This window comes from Tubulanus polymorphus, chromosome 11 (genome assembly GCF_964204645.1).
Source record: "Tubulanus polymorphus chromosome 11, tnTubPoly1.2, whole genome shotgun sequence".
NCBI classification, from domain to species: domain Eukaryota; kingdom Metazoa; phylum Nemertea; class Palaeonemertea; order Tubulaniformes; family Tubulanidae; genus Tubulanus; species Tubulanus polymorphus.
The window spans coordinates 13,318,110-13,338,156 of record NC_134035.1 but is presented as its reverse complement, the minus strand read 5'-3'; the positions used below and the strand labels follow the sequence as shown (position 1 = coordinate 13,338,156).

The 20,047-nt window shown below is 38.9% G+C and overlaps 1 protein-coding gene across 1 annotated transcript; it reads left to right on the top strand.

Annotated features, from left to right (window-relative positions):
* Positions 1-915: 915 nt before the first annotated feature.
* Positions 916-19,351, top strand: LOC141913377 (short transient receptor potential channel 7-like). The gene is given in 12 exon segments (XM_074804882.1): positions 916-955; positions 12,836-13,588; positions 14,175-14,333; positions 14,626-14,790; positions 14,886-15,060; positions 15,446-15,602; positions 15,885-16,229; positions 16,363-16,585; positions 16,940-17,089; positions 17,606-17,689; positions 17,868-17,949; positions 18,336-19,351. Coding segments are annotated over 12 exon segments (3,321 nt in total). The 5' UTR covers positions 916-943.
* Positions 19,352-20,047: the final 696 nt, after the last annotated feature.

Below are 20,047 nucleotides of genomic sequence, written 5' to 3'. Positions count from 1 at the left end.
TCTCCGACCATGAAAAACAACAAGGTATGATTTATGTTGTGAGACAAGGAAGGCCAGGAATCAGTTGCTCAAAAGTTGTTTTAAGACGTGGCTTTCGGCTATAAGTAACAGTCGACTCAGTGGTGACGATGTAGTTTTAATTTGTCATTCATCTATTGGTAAATTCTGACACAGTTTGACGGGACTCAGTTCCGCAGTTACTGTACCCGATTCCACAGTTCAGGATCCAGTTCCACAGTTCAGGATCCAGTTCCACAGTTCTGGATCCAGTTCCAGAGTTCAGGATCCAGTTCCACAGTTCTGGATCCAGTTCCATAGTTCAGGATCCAGTTCCACAGTTCAGGATCCAGTTCCACAGTTCTGGATCCAGTTCCACAGTTCAGGATCCAGTTCCACAGTTCAGGATCCAGTTCCACAGTTCTGGATCCAGTTCCACAGTTCAGGAACCAGTTCCACATTTCTATACAGTTCTAGATCTAGTTAAAAATTCAAACTATAATACGATTTTTAGAATACAATATAAACGTTTATTTGACGTGATAATATCAATATTAATATTAATATTAGTATTAATATTAATATTCATATTGATAATCGATTAATTATTATGCTAACTAAGTATGTGTATAATATACATAATGATGTCTGTAATGTCAAGTATATTGTGTTCTGAAACCTGTTGTGTTCAGAGTTATAGAGACCACCTGTGACTGACTTCATATGACTCTTCACGACTCTCAGGACTATAACAGGCGATACTATATATCTTTAATAAACCGCCGATATATATATATATATATATATATATATATATATATATATATATATATATATATATATATATATATATATATATATATATATATATATATATATATATATATAACACGTAAAAACAACTGGCATGTGGCCGTAACATGACCGCGCGATTGTTGAATCGTGAATGCAGCCACTGGTAAGCGAATATTTCAAATAACATTCGTATATGTATAAGCGTTTGTATTATTATAGAACGAACGTCATTTTTTTCCAAGGATTCATTTTTTTTCCCAGTGATTGTATTGATTTTGTATCAGTACTAAAAGCCGTACTCAAACTGGTCACATCGATATACGATATACGATAGTCGATATACGATACGACTGGTCACATCGATATACGATATACGATAGATATTTTCCCTGCGTTGTGAAATGTTCGAATAATGTTTGACGAGGATTTTATTAGTTTGAAGCGAGCTCTACCGCGGTATAGCAGTGGTAGTTTACACAGTGTAAACATCCCACTCTATGTCCTCCCTCTCACTCCCCCTCCCACTCCCCATCCCACTCCCCTCCTCTTCCCTGAGCCGCGCGACCAATATTTCATATTCTACTGTTTTCAAATCGATATTTCAATCAGCCGATTATCTATCTATCAATTTGTTATTATTATACAGTTTATTGAATTAGCTACCAGCGTTAAGCAGGTTCTACCCAGGGACAGACCACAAACCATGGGTTTGAATGTATATTCTTTTAATTTTCAATACTGCTCGTAACATGTAAGACCAGCATAACAGCTTGGTCAGAAAACCGAGCTCGGGGTTCAGTATCAGTGATAGCGGGGAGTCAAATATCGGGCGCGGTTTAGTGGTCTGCAAATCCCGAGACAAAGTCTACTGTATTTCACAAACTCTTACTCAGTATTTGACACCAACTCTGGGTAGAATTTTACCAGTTTCAACTTTACCGCAGTAAGAGACAGAGTCCACTGTATTTCACAAACTCTTACCCAGTATTTGACACCAACTCGGGGTAGAATTTTACCAGTTTCAACTTTACCGCAGTAAGAGACAGAGTCTACTGTATTTCACAAACTCTTACCCAGTATTTGACACCAACTCGGGGTAGAATTTTACCAGTTTCAACTTTACCGCAGTAAGAGACAGAGTCTACTGTATTTCACAAACTCTCAACCTCTGGTAAGAGTCAGAGTATATTTTGACCCCTCAACCAAGCAGCACACACGTACCAGCTGCTGATCATCGATCAACCCCCGAAAAAATGAGATCTCTTACAAGATTTCATGCAATAACTAAATATTTATTGATGATGATTGAGTCCTCGACAGTCGCGTGTGTTCAGACACTGAGCTGTACTCCGTGGTTTACTAATTAAAAGAACATCGCGTGCAAAGTATCGTTAGCTTAGCACTCAATACCAGTACGCGCAGACAGGCCGTTAGTGTCACGTGACGTGTGTATGCGGTGACAATTAATAGCTCTTATGATGAAAGCTCCTCTCTTTTTACCCCACCTTACCGCGCCGTGCTATTTAACTTCTCTCATGGGACCCGCGACAAAAAAATCATTTCATAGCCTCGGTAATAAGCTCGGGTTTTTTTCCCAGCCCTCTCTCTCTCTCACTCACTCAATCGCGTGTTGTATGAGTCGTCAAATAGAACCAACTCGTCGGCAGATTTAATAATAATCGCACCATTGAATTTATCAATATTTCTGTAAATAAAACATCGCAACCAACTCGAGCTCGTCACGATGGGGGTAATTTCGTATCGATCCCGATCAGAACTATGCGAATACGTTCGATTTATTACATGTTTCGTTTGGTGTCAATTTCTCTAAAAATGTAATATCCGCTTTTTTCTTCATAAAGACGTTTATTCGAATTAACACACGTCACTTACTGAAACCTCGTCAACTGAGTTCATTTCATTGACGCGCTGTCTCTTAATTTACAGAATCAGTGTAAAGAGTTCACATCACGTATAAACTGTTAGTCTTCCGGCATAAAGATGGACACCTCCTCCTAAAAATCCTCTATGACGCATAAATAAATGTTATACTTCTGGGAGTGGTTCCGTATAATCAGGACTCAATACCATTCTAAGACCATATCTTTGTTCTACAGCAAATCCTAACAACTTAGGAGAAATCCAGCCAAAACTCATTTTGGTTACATTAACACAACTTAATACCATCCTAAGCTCATTCTGGTTCTATAGCCAATCTAACAACTTTTAAGACCAAAGATCATTTTGGTTCTATGGCCAATCTCACATCTTAAGACCAGTATTAAGATTTAACACCACTTTTCATCTTCGGTCTCGCATGTGGAACCGGCCGCTGAATGATTACTTAACGGGTTTTCCTTCTTCAAATTAATTTAGGACCGAATTTGGTTAGTCCATCATGGAAGAAGCCACAATTCTTTCTGGAAGGGTCTATAGATCTTCCGTGGATTTATGAAGGGTTGTAATGACCTCTCTATGAGGTTGTAATGACCTCTCTATGAGGTTGTAATGACCTCTCTATGAGGTCTTTATGACCTAATCACGATAAATGAATAGCTAGATCTATGATGTAATCTATGATTTGTTAATAATGAAAGTCGGTCGGTTTGAAATCAATCAAATAAACCACATATATTCATATTTACCGCTTGTAAATATTGATTCGATATTTGGTAAATATTGTGTTTACTTTCAGTAACTCAGTAACTATAGCCATTTATATACCACAAATACAGCCATCTCCTTCAACCATCTACTCAGCATCACCCTCTCCCCTTACATCTCCAACCAGCATCCTGCACCAACCCCTCCCCTTACATCTGCAGCCAGCATCCTGCACCAACCCCTCCCCTTACATCTGCAGCTAGCATCCAGCATCACTCTCTCCCCTTCCATCTGCAGCCAGCATCTTGCATCACTCTCTCCCCTTCCATCTGCAGCCAGCATCCTGCACCAACCCCTCCCCTTACATCTGCAGCCAGCATCCAGCATCACTCTCTCCCCTTCCATCTGCAGCTAGCACCACCCTGTCCTCTTCCATCCCGACTCTTATTAATCAAAATCAGGTTCAAAAGTTTCCTTCCAAGAACAAAGGCTTCAAAACTAGATAGAGATCACTTCAATATTGTGACTACAATTATCCGAACGACGATTTACGCACATTTAGTATTGATTTAAAAATACTAATTGAGACAGGAAAATAGAGACAACATCAGTAATGTGATGACTCGACTGTCCTCCATCACCCTTATTGCACTCAATATCCCTCCATCTTCACCCCTCCCTCCCCTCACTAGGGAGGCGGAGAGATCCTTGGTTGCCGTTCACCCATCCTGGAATTAAACGTTTAACCATACATGAACACATTAACATCAATTGATAAGTCTCTCCATATATTCACATTGAGATTAATGGATAATAATCAGAAATATCATTCTCGTAAATCGTTTTTAACAGAACATGCTTTTAAACGAAATGTAGTCCATTCTCGAACAAAAAAAAACCCTGATCGGATCGCCGCGAGCGACTGCACATGGCGACACTAGAAATGGATCGAATAACTCGAGTATATAAAACATAAAGCGGTAATCACACACCGTGTGAATTCTGTAAACAGTAGCTGAAACTTGCAGCTCGATTCATAGACCTGTAAAACTGCTGTTTGTTCCAGTCGTGTCCGGGGCGGCGGGTAATTTGATAAGTCACTTGTAAATGGAAAACCTGCGCAATATGTAAAAAGCCCCCCCCCCCGCAGAGTTTGACAGTGTGTCGCACGCGTATTAAATATGTATCTTTTTATATCAGTTTTAGCTACTCACGTACCATGCAGTAGGCCTACCTTATTTCACAAGGGCTGTGGGTAAAGTATAGTATCCTTGGGGTAACTCATTGTCCTTTTCTCGAGGTTAACTCATTGCAAATGAAAATTGGGTCAGCCCCAAATAATATGCAGTCTATTACGCTTGAGTTAATGAAATTAAGGTTTGTATTCCTCTCTCTGAAGCTGAACTGGACATCGGAATATGAAACAAGTTGAAAAGTAGAAAAAAAATAAGAATGAAAGGATCATTTGGATACCGGTATCTCATTCATCTATGTATCTTCCATCTCTGACCCTAACCTGAACTTCTATCTAAAAGCCTAGATCTCTATAAGCCTAAACCTAATCCTAACCTTTATCTATAAGCCTAAACCTAGCCCTAACCTCTATTTACAAGCCTAAACCTAGCCCTAACCTAAATCTATAAGTCTAAACCGACCCCTAACCTCTATCTATGAGCCTAAACCTAGCCCTAACCTAGATCTATAAGCCTAAACCTAGCCCTAACCTCTATCTATAAGCCTAAACCTAGCCCTAACCTCTATCTATAAGCCTAAACCTATCCCTAACCTCTATTTACAAGCCTTAACCTAGCCCTAACTAGATCTTTAAGTCTAAACCGACCCCTAACCTCTATCTATGAGCCTAAACTTAGCCCTAACCTAGATCTATAAGTCTAAACCTAGCCCTAACCTCTATTTACAAGCCTTAACCTAGCCCTAACCTTTATCTATAAGCCTAAACCGACCCCTAACCTATATTCATAAGTCTAAACCTAACCCTAACCTCTATCTATAAGCCTAGATCTCTATAAACCTAAGACTAATGTAAAGTCAATGAGCAAACTTCACACGTCAAGCAATGATGATTATAAGTGGACCTACGCAACCACTAGAGACTGTGTAATTAAACTAGTTTAAACATCAACTGTTGATTTATAGGTGGCATTAAAGCGATATACGACAACAGCCGCGGTGGTATGGTGAGATGTGGAGTTAGTAACGCAACCCAACATCGACAGCATCACTCATCTTACTTATCACCTGACACACTTATCTTAATCTACATCACCGTAACGTCGCAACTATAGGAAACTATTAAACGTCATTTCCCGCAATTATAAATTTACTAAAAGGTTTATGAAAAAATTATTAGTAATATTTCGGGTGATCACTGCTTACCTTTTCTCAGTCTAAAATGGTATGGTAGCCATATCCGAAATATCTATTGCTGATAAATTTAAAAAAAACAACTTTTTAGTGAATTTACGATCGTGGGATTTTTACGTCGTGCTGATACTGTATCTCCGGCGTAGTGGGATTTTAAGTGACTCAGGAAATATTATCAGATTCTACTCAGACACGCGAGTTCTACGAGTAAAAGTACTTTTTACACACTTAATAAGTCAAACATCATCAGGTGGCAATGTTCCAGCCTGGAATTCATCGATTTGGATGTTGTTTGCATCGAGTCGCTGGAGTCGAGTCGTCCTGCCGCTGTTTGTTAGCGATAGTTTTTTTCAGATATTGGAAACATTTTGAAGTGAACGGCGCAACAAATTGCGATATAAAGGAGATTTTTTTAATCAGTCCAGTGAATCCGATAGTGCGCTGCGCGATTGGCTTATTTCCCCCATCTAAATGACGTGGGCGGCAGCGATTACTTAACTAATCACTTTGTTCTTGAGACTGGATGTACATCATCTGGTTTTGTTGAAACTGCGTTGTTGCTGAAGTTCGTGACTATCAGGATAAAGTCAAAACGTTTCGAACTCTTGAAGTGTTGGTTTTCATTTAAAAGAAACGGTTTGAGTTTGATTTTGGGTATTACTCAATATTGTTGCTGAACATGTTGGTTATCACGATTTAGTCGAAACGTTGAATGAAATATCAGCACAAGGAACCATTTCGGACTCACGGAACGAAACCGGGATTCTGATTTTGATTTTGAGTAAGTTGAGTTGGCAGTTGTTCAGGATGCAGTCGAATAAACTACAGGCTCGAGGAAAAAATATTTCAGACTCATTCTAGCGTCGGATTTTGTTATTGACGGACGACACTTCCTACTCGAGAATTAGACAATGATTATTATTCGGTTTCTGATATCGTCGTCGGTTGGATATCTACATACGGCAGTGTGATGTAATTGACTGATTGGTTGAATATCTAAGATGGATAAAAACACGACGACGCCGCGCCGTAAATCCTCTTCAACGTTGGACGCTTTAGTTCAAACGATGTCGCTTTTTACTATTGTAAGTACATAATTTAGAATGTTGCAGCTTGTAAAATCCCACACACTGAAAATGAAACGTTTTCTAGAGTCAATGATTTGATTTCAATGTTTCGACGATTATTATCTATATTCATCTTCGCTATATCCTAGTCGTCTTCATGACTAATCATCTTCAGACTATGGCGTAAGGTTGTGGTGGGAAGGCGGGGAGGTGTGGAAGTGGGGGAGGGGGTGTTTCGTTAACGGTTATCGTTGATTACAGTTTTAAGTCTATAGCGCATCCTCGCAACGTGAGACATTAATTAAATGATTTGATGTTTTCAATGTTCCTTACAGGGATAAACGATGACCATGATTTTTGGGAGGCTCCACCCATGACTATGCAATGTTTGATTAGTTTTTAAGGATTAGTTGACACGGGTGGGTGGTGCGGTATCGTTTATCCGCATTATAGGGGTTCGGTGTTGATGTCCTGTGATGATAACGTTCTGATCTCGTGCTGGAACCATCAATCAGCGAATTATTCCCAACACGACATTTATTGTTTTGATTTCGGGTGATAAAAATTCTCTATAGATAGAATTCATGATTTATTACGAGTAATTTCTAATATCATTTCACGGTCGTGGCGATTATTTAAAATTTCACCCACGCGGTTTGGGTCGTACATGCATTCATCATCATAGACAATCACATATTTAAAAAAAAACAAGTCTGAAAATGTTCCCTTGAGCTAGTGTAGTTTATTCAACGTTTCGACTATATCCTAATAGTCATCTTCAGGAATACTGTATTCCTTGAGTTAGTGTAGTTTATTCAACGTTTCAACTATATCCTAATAGTCATCTTCAGGAATACTGTATTCCGTGAGCTAGTGTAGTTTATTCAACGTTTCGACTATATCCTAATAGTCATCTTCAGGAATACTGTATTCCTTGAGCTAGTGTAATTTATTCGACGTTTCGACTATATCCTAATAGTCATCTTCAGGAATACTGTATTCCTTGAACTAGTGTAGTTTATTCAACGTTTCGACTTTATCCAAATAGTCATCTTCAGGAATACTGTATTTCTTGAGCTAGTGTAGTTTAGTCAACGTTTCGACTATATCCTAATAGTCATCTTCAGGAATACTGTATTCCTTGAGCTAGTGTAGTTTAGTCAACGTTTCGACTATATCCAAATAGTCATCTTCAGGAATACTGTATTCCTTGAACTATATTCTAAGTCATCAAACTATGGACTTTGTCTCACTATAGTTTGAACCAATTATTATTGACCCGATTGTAGACAAACATTTTCCCTGTAGGTTCATTGTGTTAATAATTAAACCTGTAATTCGATTTCCAATCAGAATACGAATCTGATTCCAATATTTATTCACAGATTCTGCTTGCTGTGTTCATACTGTTCAAATATAAATATATCAGTTTTTAGGTGTTTTATAGCTTTTTAAGTACAATACTGTGGAAACAAACCTCTTTAACTAAAGTAAGGTAATTACCCACTATATGCCAGAACTGTGTTACTATGGAACTGGGTCCAGAATTGTGAAACTGAGTCCAGAACTGTGGAACTGCGAGTCCAGAACTGTGGAACTGGATCCAGAACTGTGGAACTGGATCAAGAACTGTGGAACTGGATCCAGAACTGTGGAACTGGCTCCTGAACTGTGGAACTGGATCCAGAACTGTGGAACTGGCTCCTGAACTGTGGAATTGGGTTCCGTACAGTGGAACTGGATCCTGAACTGCGGAACTGGCTCCTGAACTGTGGAACTGGCTCCTGAACTGCAGAACTGGGTCCAGAACTGTGAAACTCGGACCAGAACCGTGTTACCGGACACAGAACCGTGTTACCGGACACAGAACCGTGTTACCGGACACAGAACCGTGTTACCGGACACAGAACCGTGTTACCGGACACAGAACCGTGTTACCGGACACAGAACCGTGTTACCGGACACAGAACCGTGTTACCGGACACAGAACTATTACCTCTCTATTAAGCCACACATTTTACAATGTTTATGATCTGAGATATTGATAGTAAGTGAACACCATATGTTCACGATATTTCAGCTGAGTAATCTCCGCCCTGCTCCCCCCTCTTCCCCCCATCACCTCCCCATTTATATCAGAGAGTCTTTACTGTGGAGACACAAACACCGCACTGTTTCAATTCTTGGTAAAATACATTCCTCTGGTGCTGGTGCTGCTGCTGGTGCTGGTGCTGGTGCTGGTGCTGGTATAACAGATGATGTTGACGTATGTACGTTAAGCGGATATTTACCTGTACAATTTTCGAAACGCGTTTCCTGTTTTTGAAACTAAAAAACAAGGATTTCACTCGAATCAACCAGGGAATATCGGATATACATTTCTTCTTTACGGATACAGTACGCGATACAAACAACTGATATTATTATTCCGTCAATTCAGATGTCAATATAACGGAGGAGAAGGGCGGATTCTCTTACTCTTTGTTGTTGAAAGTTAACGGATTTTTTCTACGTGTTTTCATTTCAGCGTTTATATTTTCATAACATGTTCATCGGGAAAACTATATCGGCATCCTATTGCGGAATTTACATAAAACGAGCTGTCGATCGCGTTCTCCAATAACTCGTTACGCTCTCTCTCTCTCGCTCGCTGTTAATTATATGCCGAATATTATTCAGAAAAAAATAAGTATCCAGAAATCTTCAAAACGATGATTTAAAACTTATAAACGGAAATACGTGTAGGGATGATATTCGTGGAATGATATTTTCGCGGAAGAAATTTTTACGGTGTACAAATATTTTTCCGCTGATTTTATTTTCAAAAACATTTTTCGACTCGATTTGACTGTGATTAATATTGAACCATGCGAGCCGCCAGACGCGCTAGGAGGGTTAGAAAGTATAGTATTTCGTCGATAGAGGACGCTCTGGTAGATCGATGTGTAGGGTTTACCGCACTGGTGAGTCACGTGGTCATGTTAGCAGTGAAATGATAAAATTGCGTCGGTAAAAAATGTCTTGAACTAATATTTCATCTTGGTCTGACAATGTATATAGGGTTACTTAGGTAACAGGAGAAAAAGTGATTTAAACTTAAATCATGCTCAAATTTCATCGCATTCCCCAGGGGGCCAGTTGCACAGTCGTGACTTAAGTCCAAAAGTGGTCTTAAATCTTAAGACTGGTCTTAAGTTGTTAGATTGGCTATAGAACAAAGTTGGTCTTAGACTGGTCTTAAGCCTAAGCCATGACTATGCAACCGGCCCCAGAAGATATATGCACTGGTGAAATGATAATCAAGGTTAATTGTTTAATTGTTTATAAATACTAGAAATGTAAGAATGTTAAACATTATTCAGTGTAAATGCCAACATGCATAAAATCGCTAGTTATAAAACATGGAAACCCACAATTATGAATTAACTAAAAAAAGTTTCATGTTGTTCAAACTATCATCCTTCCTCATTCTGACTTCATAAGTGATTATAATATTCACGGTGGCAAGTTTCACACTGTGGCACAAACACAAATCGCTAACCGAAAATTGGATCCATGTTTGAAAGAAACCAGACTCATTTTATTCGCTATTTCATTGTTACAAGTTTTCACGTACAGAACAGCGCGCAGAGCGACCATCGCGTGACAATAACGTCAGCTTTTGTAGAACATGCCACAAACTGCTTTGCACCAGAACAATCCAAAACTGACCTGTTTGGTGATTCTATAGATCGTGCATGACTGGTCTCTGTAGGAACCTTTAGGACGTGCCTTGAACATAGCCAGACAGAGGCTTCGGTCAACTAAATTGATATTTTACAATACTAGGTTGCCACGACGATAGCATTTCAATAGCGTTGTACGTGGAAAATAAAATGGAGAATCCCAAAATAAGCGATTTAGAAACATGTTCGATTCAGGTGAAAATATAAGAATCACAGGGGAGATGGGGTGAGGGAAGGAGGGGTGGGGTCGAGTAAGAGGTGAGGTAGGGGATGAGGTAGCACCAATCCGAGCACAGTGTTGATCATCAGTGATAATTTTATAGATATGTGACACGGAGAAAGTGTGTATTGAATTACACTCTGTTCCCATGACATAATTTAGATATAGACATTTCAATAAACACAAGATCCTCCTCCCTCTCTCCCTCCCCCCTCTCCCTCTCACCCTCTTGTTACAGTGTAAATATCTCTAATGGGGCTGTGTAGTAAAGTGCGCTTTAATTGTTCTGCGTATAGCTTTTTAGCTTTTGAATTCATATAAACGTCAATATTAAGAGTTCGTCATCAGGAATTAAATGCCGTCTTCATCGTCATTCATTCACCCAGTGACAGTGCCGGTTTCCACGCCGTCATCTACGTCGTCGCTCTACGAAGATTCTTCGTAAATGTCGTTCACTACAGGGATATCAAAGTCAACAGATAGTTAGAGTAAACTGTGAACTCAGGACCCAGTTCCACAGTTGTGAGTTACAGTTATCTCTGAACTGAGGATCCAGTTCCACAGTTGTGAGTTAGAGTTAACTCTGAACTCAGGATCCAGTTCCACAGTTGTGAGTTACAGTTATCTCTGAACTGAGGATCCAGTTCCACAGTTGTGAGTTACAGTTATCTCTGAACTCAGGATTCAATTCCACTGTTGTGAGTAACAGTGACTCTGAGTTTTAATTTTCAATATTTCAATCTTTGAGTCAAATTTTTTGTGAGACACGCGGAACTGGCGTCGGATTAAACATGAGAAATGAGAACATGGAATCTTACGACATGATCTGATATTTGAGATTTACTATTCGAGATTATCAGATTTATCAGATTGGATTCTTTATTTCGTGATATTTATGCGAGGTATTTTAGGATTAATATCGTTTTGTGAAATATTCATGTATTTTTCATTTTGGCCTAGTTTCATTTTTGCATAGTCATGACTAGGGAATTAAAATGAATTGAACTAGGTCACATTTAATGTCATATTTATAACGAATGGCGAAATATGTGCAGTAGAAAAATATATCTAGATTTTATGAAATTATATCTATTAGTTCTAAACCCATGACTTTGCAACTGGGTCCAGAGTTTCATTTCCATATTAGGTATTCATTTTACCCAGTCCTGGCAGTGGCTGTCTCCACAGTGTATCTACGTTGCCCTACGATCCTGTCCGTGGTACATCAGACACTAAGGTTCTTGGTGAAGTATTCATATGAACGAGTACACTAATTCGAATTTACAGCCAACCTTAACTGTTCCGTTCACAGGGCTGCTTCGCGGCACTTTTTAAAATTATAGATTTTTCCTGCCCTTGATTTTTCCAATAAAACAATGCGTGTAATTTTAAACACCGCGCCTCTTCAAATAGAAAGGTCTATCCCAGCAGTCTGCGTATCGTCTGCGTATAAGTGTCCTTGAACTTCATCGCATTTATCTGTACTTCCGCCGAGCGCTGTGTCGTCACTTCCGGTTCGGTGGTATAACCGTCTACTTCTGGTAGAGAACTTCGTGCTTTATCGGTTAATTCAGTTGTAGAGTTTTAGCTCATAATTTGAGAGCTACGGAATTCGCACGGAATTCCAATGAATATTTGAATATCCCGAGATTTACCGTGAGATAGTTAAACGTTAAGACTCAAGTCCGTGAGCCATTTCAAAATATGAAAATATAAAACTCTCCTGGGGCCGGTTGCATAGTCATGACTTAGACTTAAGACCAGTCTAAGACCAACTTAGTTCTATAGCCAATCTAACAACTAAAGACCGGTCTTAAGATTTAAGACCACTTTTTGACTTAAGTCACGACTATGCAACTGACCCCTGAGTTTTTCATGTCATTGTGGGTTTATCGATTTATTCGTTTTCCTCTGTTTATAGATATTATATTGACTCATTTTCTCGCACCTTTGTAGTAACCCCCGATAATGTAACGTCTTAATGAAAATAACTATATTCACTTCTCTATTCTATAACATATTGTATATACTATATTTTTCAGACATCGCCAGGGATTCCAGATCTCATGGAAACCTATCGAAAAATGATGAACACAAATCAAAACTACAGCGATCAACAATCATTGAACATATTCGGAGATTCGCCGCTGTCCGACGTCGAGAGGCGATTCCTTCACGCGGCCGAATCCGGAAATCTGAAAATAATCAAAGCTTGCGTCGAAGAGGGAAGTCATTTTAACGTAAACTGCGTGGATATTCTGGGTCGTACGGCCCTACAACTAGCCGTCATACAGGAACACATCGACATCATACAATTCCTACTGGGCCGCTGTAAATTGGAAGTGATCGAAGACGCTTTTTTACACGCTATCAAAAACGGTTACGTTCGAATTTGCGAACTGTTTTTGAACCATTCGATTTACACGAACACGCAGCAGAGAATACAGTTAGAATTTCAACACGGTTTCTACGACCACGAGGACAACAACAGCGACTTCTCGCCCGATATTACACCCATGATATTAGCGGCTCATTGTAATAATTTCGATATAGTTTTCCTGTTAATTCAACGTGGATTTTACATACAAACTCCTCATCATTATTTTTGCACGTGCACGGAATGTAACAATCATAAAGAATTTGATCGCGTCGTCCATTCACGATCCAGACTGAACGCCTATAAGGGTCTAGCCAGTACGGCCTATATGTCGTTGAGCAGTGACGATCCGATAATGACCGCTTTCGAACTCAGCGAACAACTCTCCCATCTCGCCAATAAAGAAAAAGAATACAAGGTTAGAAAGAACAAATTATCATTATCTTTATTCTTTATTTACGAATTAAATTACATTAGAAAATTACAGATGATAATATGGTAATGTAATATAAGTCGATGGAGAAGTTAAAAACTTTTAATCATAAAACATGGCCCTGGCACCAATAAATGAATTGACGATGAGCGCGTATTCTGGGGTCAGTTCGGGCCACCTGAATCGGGCCACCAAACAAAAGAGATTCCGAACTTTACTCAGAACTATATGACTGGATCCTTGAGGCCAGTTCCAAAGTTCTCTGTTACAAAATTTGAGTCATAAACATAGATGATCAACTAGTCTTAATTAGTTTCGGTTAGTATTTACATGGTAAGGTATTATCGGGAATGAATTTTCAGAAAAATGTTATTTTCTAGGAATAAAATAAAATGAAGCAGCAATGAAATTTGTAATCAGTTCATAACTGTAAAGTCTATTATTGTTAGCTTTATCATGATTTCAAAAAAGTAATGCACAGGGTAGATAGGCTGCCGGGTTAACTTTTAAGCTCAACAGAATGAAATTAGGTTTTGAATTTCTTAACCTATGTATTTTCATTCTATTTCAGAACGAGTACAAATCGTTGTCAGAGAAATGTAAAGTTTACGCGTACGATCTGTTAGATTTGTGTCGTACTGAATCTGAAGTAATGGCGGCGCTTCACGGCAACAGTGACGATAAGAATCTCTCTCGTATCAACCTCGCTCTAAAATACGAACAAAAACGTGTAAATATATTGATATTCAACATCACGTACTGACGAACTTTTTGAAATTAAGACCTATAGGGTCCAGTTGCACGGTCGTGACGTAAGTCTAAAAGCGGTCTCTAATCTTAAGACTGGTCTTAAAATGTTAGATAAGCCATAGAACTAAGTTGGTCATAGACTGGTCTTAAGTCTAAGCCGCGACTATGCAACTGGCCCCAGGATCTCAGGAACCCATGACCTAGCTTGGAATATCATGTAATCATTTATCCATCATTTCGATATTCAGTTGAAATGTATAATGTATTTACAGTTTATAGCCCACGCGAGTTGTCAGGAACACCTGATGAGTATCTGGTATTCAGATTTACCGTGGTTTAAAAATCAAAGTTTATGGCTGAAAATATTCATAGCACCTCTAGTAATCACGTGTATGCCTATATTCGCGGTAGTGTATTTTATGGTACCCTATTCGAGGGTAAGTATATTCCGTATATAAGTCGAAATCACTTTTTCACGGTGAGTCCGATACTTGTCATCTCTCTCTCTCTCCTCTCTCTCTCTTTTAAACAGTTTGGTCGGATATTACGGATACCGATAGTGAAGTTTCTGAATCACGCCTGTTCGTATTTTATATTTCTGGGATTGTTATTCGCCGCTACGACTATCGCTACGGATAAGACTACTCTGATTCACTTCCAGGGTTCACGAGCGGCTCTGTTCGGAGTCATCGGATTCTACGTGTTGGGTAAGACTCGTCAATTATCAATGACTTCAAATTGAAATTACGTATGAATGAATGTGCTCTTACAGGCCAAAATTGGCCGGTCGGATCAACTCATTATCACATTTTGTAACGAAAGTATATTATATATCCAAAATGTGCAATAAACAAACAATATATATTATCAATCATACAAAATTTTATAAAGGAAAACAAACAGTTTGAAATTATTCGTGATATCAAAATCTCATGATGAGACACGTGTAATGTCCGCTACAAAAACGCGTGAAAAATCAAATGGCAACGTTCATGGCGATGTCCAGTGACTTTTCAATGAGGATTTCAGGTTTTCGGGAAGAGTTTTTTTCTCAATGTAAATTTCTAGGAACTTTTCGGTTTTATTTTCCAGGAATGTTTTGGGCCGAAGTCAAACAGCTATGGGAAGAAGGTTATTTCAACTATTTCAATAATATTTGGAATCTGATGGATATCATGATGATAGCTTTGTACACGGCAGCTTATACCGTGTGGATCATCAGAGACATCAAAATACACCGACTAGCGCCGTCTATCGGCATGACGTCATCGTCGACCAATGTCACATTTCTTATACGTACGTATACGTCACAAGCGCGTCATATTGACCGTCAAATGGCCGTCAGGTCTAACTTCTTTTGCGATTGTCACGCTCCCTGATATCGTGTGAAATATCTCAAAATATCTATGTCGTTTTGAAATCGATATGAATATAATGGAGTTCAATAAATGATATATACTTGATAGAATTTCATATTAACCTTTTTTTGAAATCCTAAAAACATGCTATTTCAAACTTATTGAAAAAAAAGGATTTTGCTGAATTTTTCTATGATTAATTATAATTTTCTTTTATGATATATTGTAGAACCTGATCCGGATAATCCGCAAATCATCAAGCCGTCGATCTTAGCTAACATACTATTTTCATTGGCTAACGTGTTAACGTTCGCTCGAGTGGCCTATCTGTTACCGGCTACAGAGATGTTCGGTCAGCTTCAGATCTCATATGGTAGAATGATACAAGACGTTCTGAAATTCATAGCGATCTATTCCACGATGATGGTGGCGTTTATATGCGGTTTAACCAGTCTGTACAGAGAATACGACCAATCAGGGGACGATACGTCACGAGTCAAAAACGAATATTTCAGCGGGTAACCAATCACAATCCAGTTATCAAATTCACGTCATTTTCCGTTGAATTTTTAAGATCCACAATGATTCCCAAAAAAACTAGATCCCTGGTCCCGGTTCCACAGTTCAAATATTCTTAAATTTCAATTTCAGTTTACTCACGACGTTTAATACTTTGTTTTGGTCGACGTTTGGACTGGGTACGTCAAATGCTCCGCGGTTGGTCGGCTCCGACAGTACTGTAGCACTGACGACCAGTAATAACGCCGTGATGGTGATTGGTTATATTCTATACGGAGTTTATATCATGTTTGCCGTGGTCGTTCTCATTAACATGTTGATTGCTATGATGAGTAACACTTTCGAGGAAATTCGAGTAAGTTATTGTTGAAAAATTCTGAAAAAAATCATTTTTTTTCAAAATTACCCCATTTTCATTCTAACTCTTTAACTTCGCGAAACTGGTTCCAGGACTACAATTTTCAACTGTTGTCAAATTATTATTTTCTAACCAGTCAATACATGACAGAAATCCCCGTTTAACAGCCCAGTTTCCCAGTCGTGACAAAATTCAATTTGGTTCTATTGAAGAAAACCTTTAAATAAGTCCCGACTATGCAACAAGGTCCAGTATTTGCAGCCCGGTAAAAACTAACATGATATGAATATCAAACTGTAAATAAGAAAGGTAATTGTTTCCTTATTCATTTTTTGTATGATATATTTAAAGGCTGATGAAGATGTGGAATGGAAATTTGCACGCGCTAAATTATGGTTGACATATTTCGACGACGGAACGACGATTCCAGTACCTTTCAACATTATACCTACACCGAAATCAATCGTGAAAATACTCAGGAAAATTCGAGCTTGTTGCTGTGTAAGGCTAAAAAAAATTGATACCTTGTTTCTCCGCTCTGCTGAGCTTAAATGTTGACCCGGCCGGCCGCCTATCTACCCTATACATTACTTTTTTTTAAAATCGTGATCAATTTTACCATAACAGACCCGGCCGCTATAGAAATGAACTGTTTATTAATTTTATCATATTTTACAAAAATGACCCGACCGCTGCGGAGAAACAAGGTATCATTTTTGTTTAGCCTAAGTATCGTATATCACAGTGTTATAATGAATGGAATGTGAATAATATTTGAATTGTTGACTTTTGGTAGAGAGTCAATTGATTGATATAAGCTTCGGCATGTTAAAGTTAGCCAGTAATAGGTAGACGAAGAACTAGCGCAGTTCTGTAGTTCCAATAAGCTTCAACAGATTCACAATTATAAAAAAAATTCATCCTTGAAAACATAGTTTATTACAGCACGGTCTATTTCATACACAAAGATTTCTAAATGACGTTTAAACTTGATACGTTTAACGTATATTTGTTTAGTGTGGCGGAGGATGGCGCGATTCTGGTGCAGAAAACAACGGTGATAGCAGTAATAGTAAAATAAAGATACGTCGTGATTACAAGGTACAATCAGATTACGTTGAGCTACTTTAGATATTAGGCACAGTTTAGGGGTCACTCAAGATACAAAAGTGGTCTTAAGTCATTAGTCAAAAGACGGGTTGTAAAGGTTGTTTAAAACTGGCCCCATGGGCGCTGAGAGAGCCTATATCAATTAATGGTGTATTGTATTTATTGCTAGGTGATCATGAGGCGAGTTGTGATGAGATTTGTTCATACGATGAAACTTGGTAAAAAGAAAGCAGGCGGAACCAGTAGAGAGGGTGAGTAAATATACACCAGTAAACACGACACCTTCCATAAAATACCCATATGACGTCATTCATCGCTATCTTTTCATTTATTCATAGAGTATTTGCATATTATAATTAGATAATCGAAAATTTGCATAATTTATGTAGATACTTTTTAGTAGATAGGTACATGTTTAGATCCATATAGATTTTTAACGTTTCAAATAGATTTATTTATTTAAGTTCACATTATGTACGAATTATATATAGAAATAGTTTTCACCCTTCGTAAGATTTATAAGTCACTTCATATGGATCAATTGAATAAAAATGAAATAAAACATTCATTCATATGTAGATCATTTCAAGGTTTATTTATAACACAAACATTTTTTTCTCCTATTTTTCCGATGAAGATATCCTCGATTTTAAGGAAGAATTTCTCACTCAGTTGGAGGGGCTCCACGCCAAACTGGATAAGAAGTTAACCTCGGTGTCGAGCACGTTACATTTCGTCGAAGCCGAAATTCTAAACTTGGACAAAACCGTCTCGAAAATTCTGGCCACTCAAAATAAATCGCTAGGCGTCGACGATAACGATGACGGCGATGACGATGATTCCGGTGACGGAAATAACGATGAAAATAACGATTCGGAAGAGGAACAGTTCGTGTTCGGTGTCAATAAAAAACCGTTCGATCCACGTGACATTCCCGACTGGAACAAAGGGACCTTCATTAGAAACCCGAATAAAGATTACGGGCAACATTGGAGTAAGTACGAAGAGGCGGCTGCAAGGTCAACCAAGGGCAGTTCAACGACAACAGACGATAACTCTGATTGTACACCGCGAGGAGGCGCTACTGTTACGAATAGATCATCGACAGGCGATGATCCTGATTCTACACCACCAGGGGGCGTCAGTGTCACGGATAGATCAATGAGAGATGATTATTCCGATTGTTTACCACCAGGGGGTGTTATTGTCGCAAATACATCGGTTGCAGACGATTATCCCGATTTTTCATCACCAGTGTGCGCTGAGGTAACCGAACAAACAACAGGGGGCGCTGCGAGTTTGCAAAATCGTCCGCAAATTCGCGTAATCATGGAACAGGATCGTCTGCTGGTGGATCACGTGATTTCCGGGGATGACAGTAGCTCAATTGCGGATGTGCACAGTTTACGCCGCTATACGGGTAGCGACAGTAACCTAATAAATACATCCCCGACCGCTAGGTGGAACCACCTTCGGGAACGGAATAGCCCCGGTCGATTATCGGATCGGACTCACGACCGGCACCGAGTCCGCAATCGCGACGATTATAGTGTTAACTTAGATATCGATGATAGTTTATGGGGATACACAAATGCTGGATACTCGAACTCCGGATACACGAATCATGAGAATTCACGTAATCCGTTCACTTAAATACAAATATATACCTCTTTATATAGTTGATAACATGTCATGTCTGATACTCGGTATCATCGCTCTCTGATACTCGGTATCATCGCTCTCTGATACTCGGTATCATCGCTCTCTGATACTCGGTATCATCGCTCTCTGATACTCGGTATCATCGCTCTCTGATACTCGGTATCATCGCTCTCTGATACTCGGTATCATCGCTCTCTGATACTCGGTATCATCGCTCTGATACCGAGTATCATCGCTCTGATACCGAGTCATCGGAAACATGTATCAATTTCCTATAACTTCACTTAGAAACATTGTTTATAGAAATAAAGAAAAGCCGTTTCATTACTGATTTGTGTTAGTTTGTGTTTTATTCATCTCTCAGTTCTAGCGGTTCGATTCTCATTCGTGGAACCAAATCAGAAATAAACAACTAACCCGGAATCTACTGCAGAAGTAATAAAATCTTATGGAGAAAAATCCAACATAACCTGATAAATAGAAATTAATTTCACGACCGGACCATGGCCATTGATGTGTTGCCCACACCCTGTTAGCTGCCAGTAAAGCCGGCCGTACCCCCTTGTCTCTCGGTACTAATAAGGTACAGCAAGCATCCTTAACTCACTAACTCACTAAGATGCTGATTGGAGATTAAACCATTCTAAATGTTTCAACAGAATTTCATCGCTGTTAATTCTTGATTTT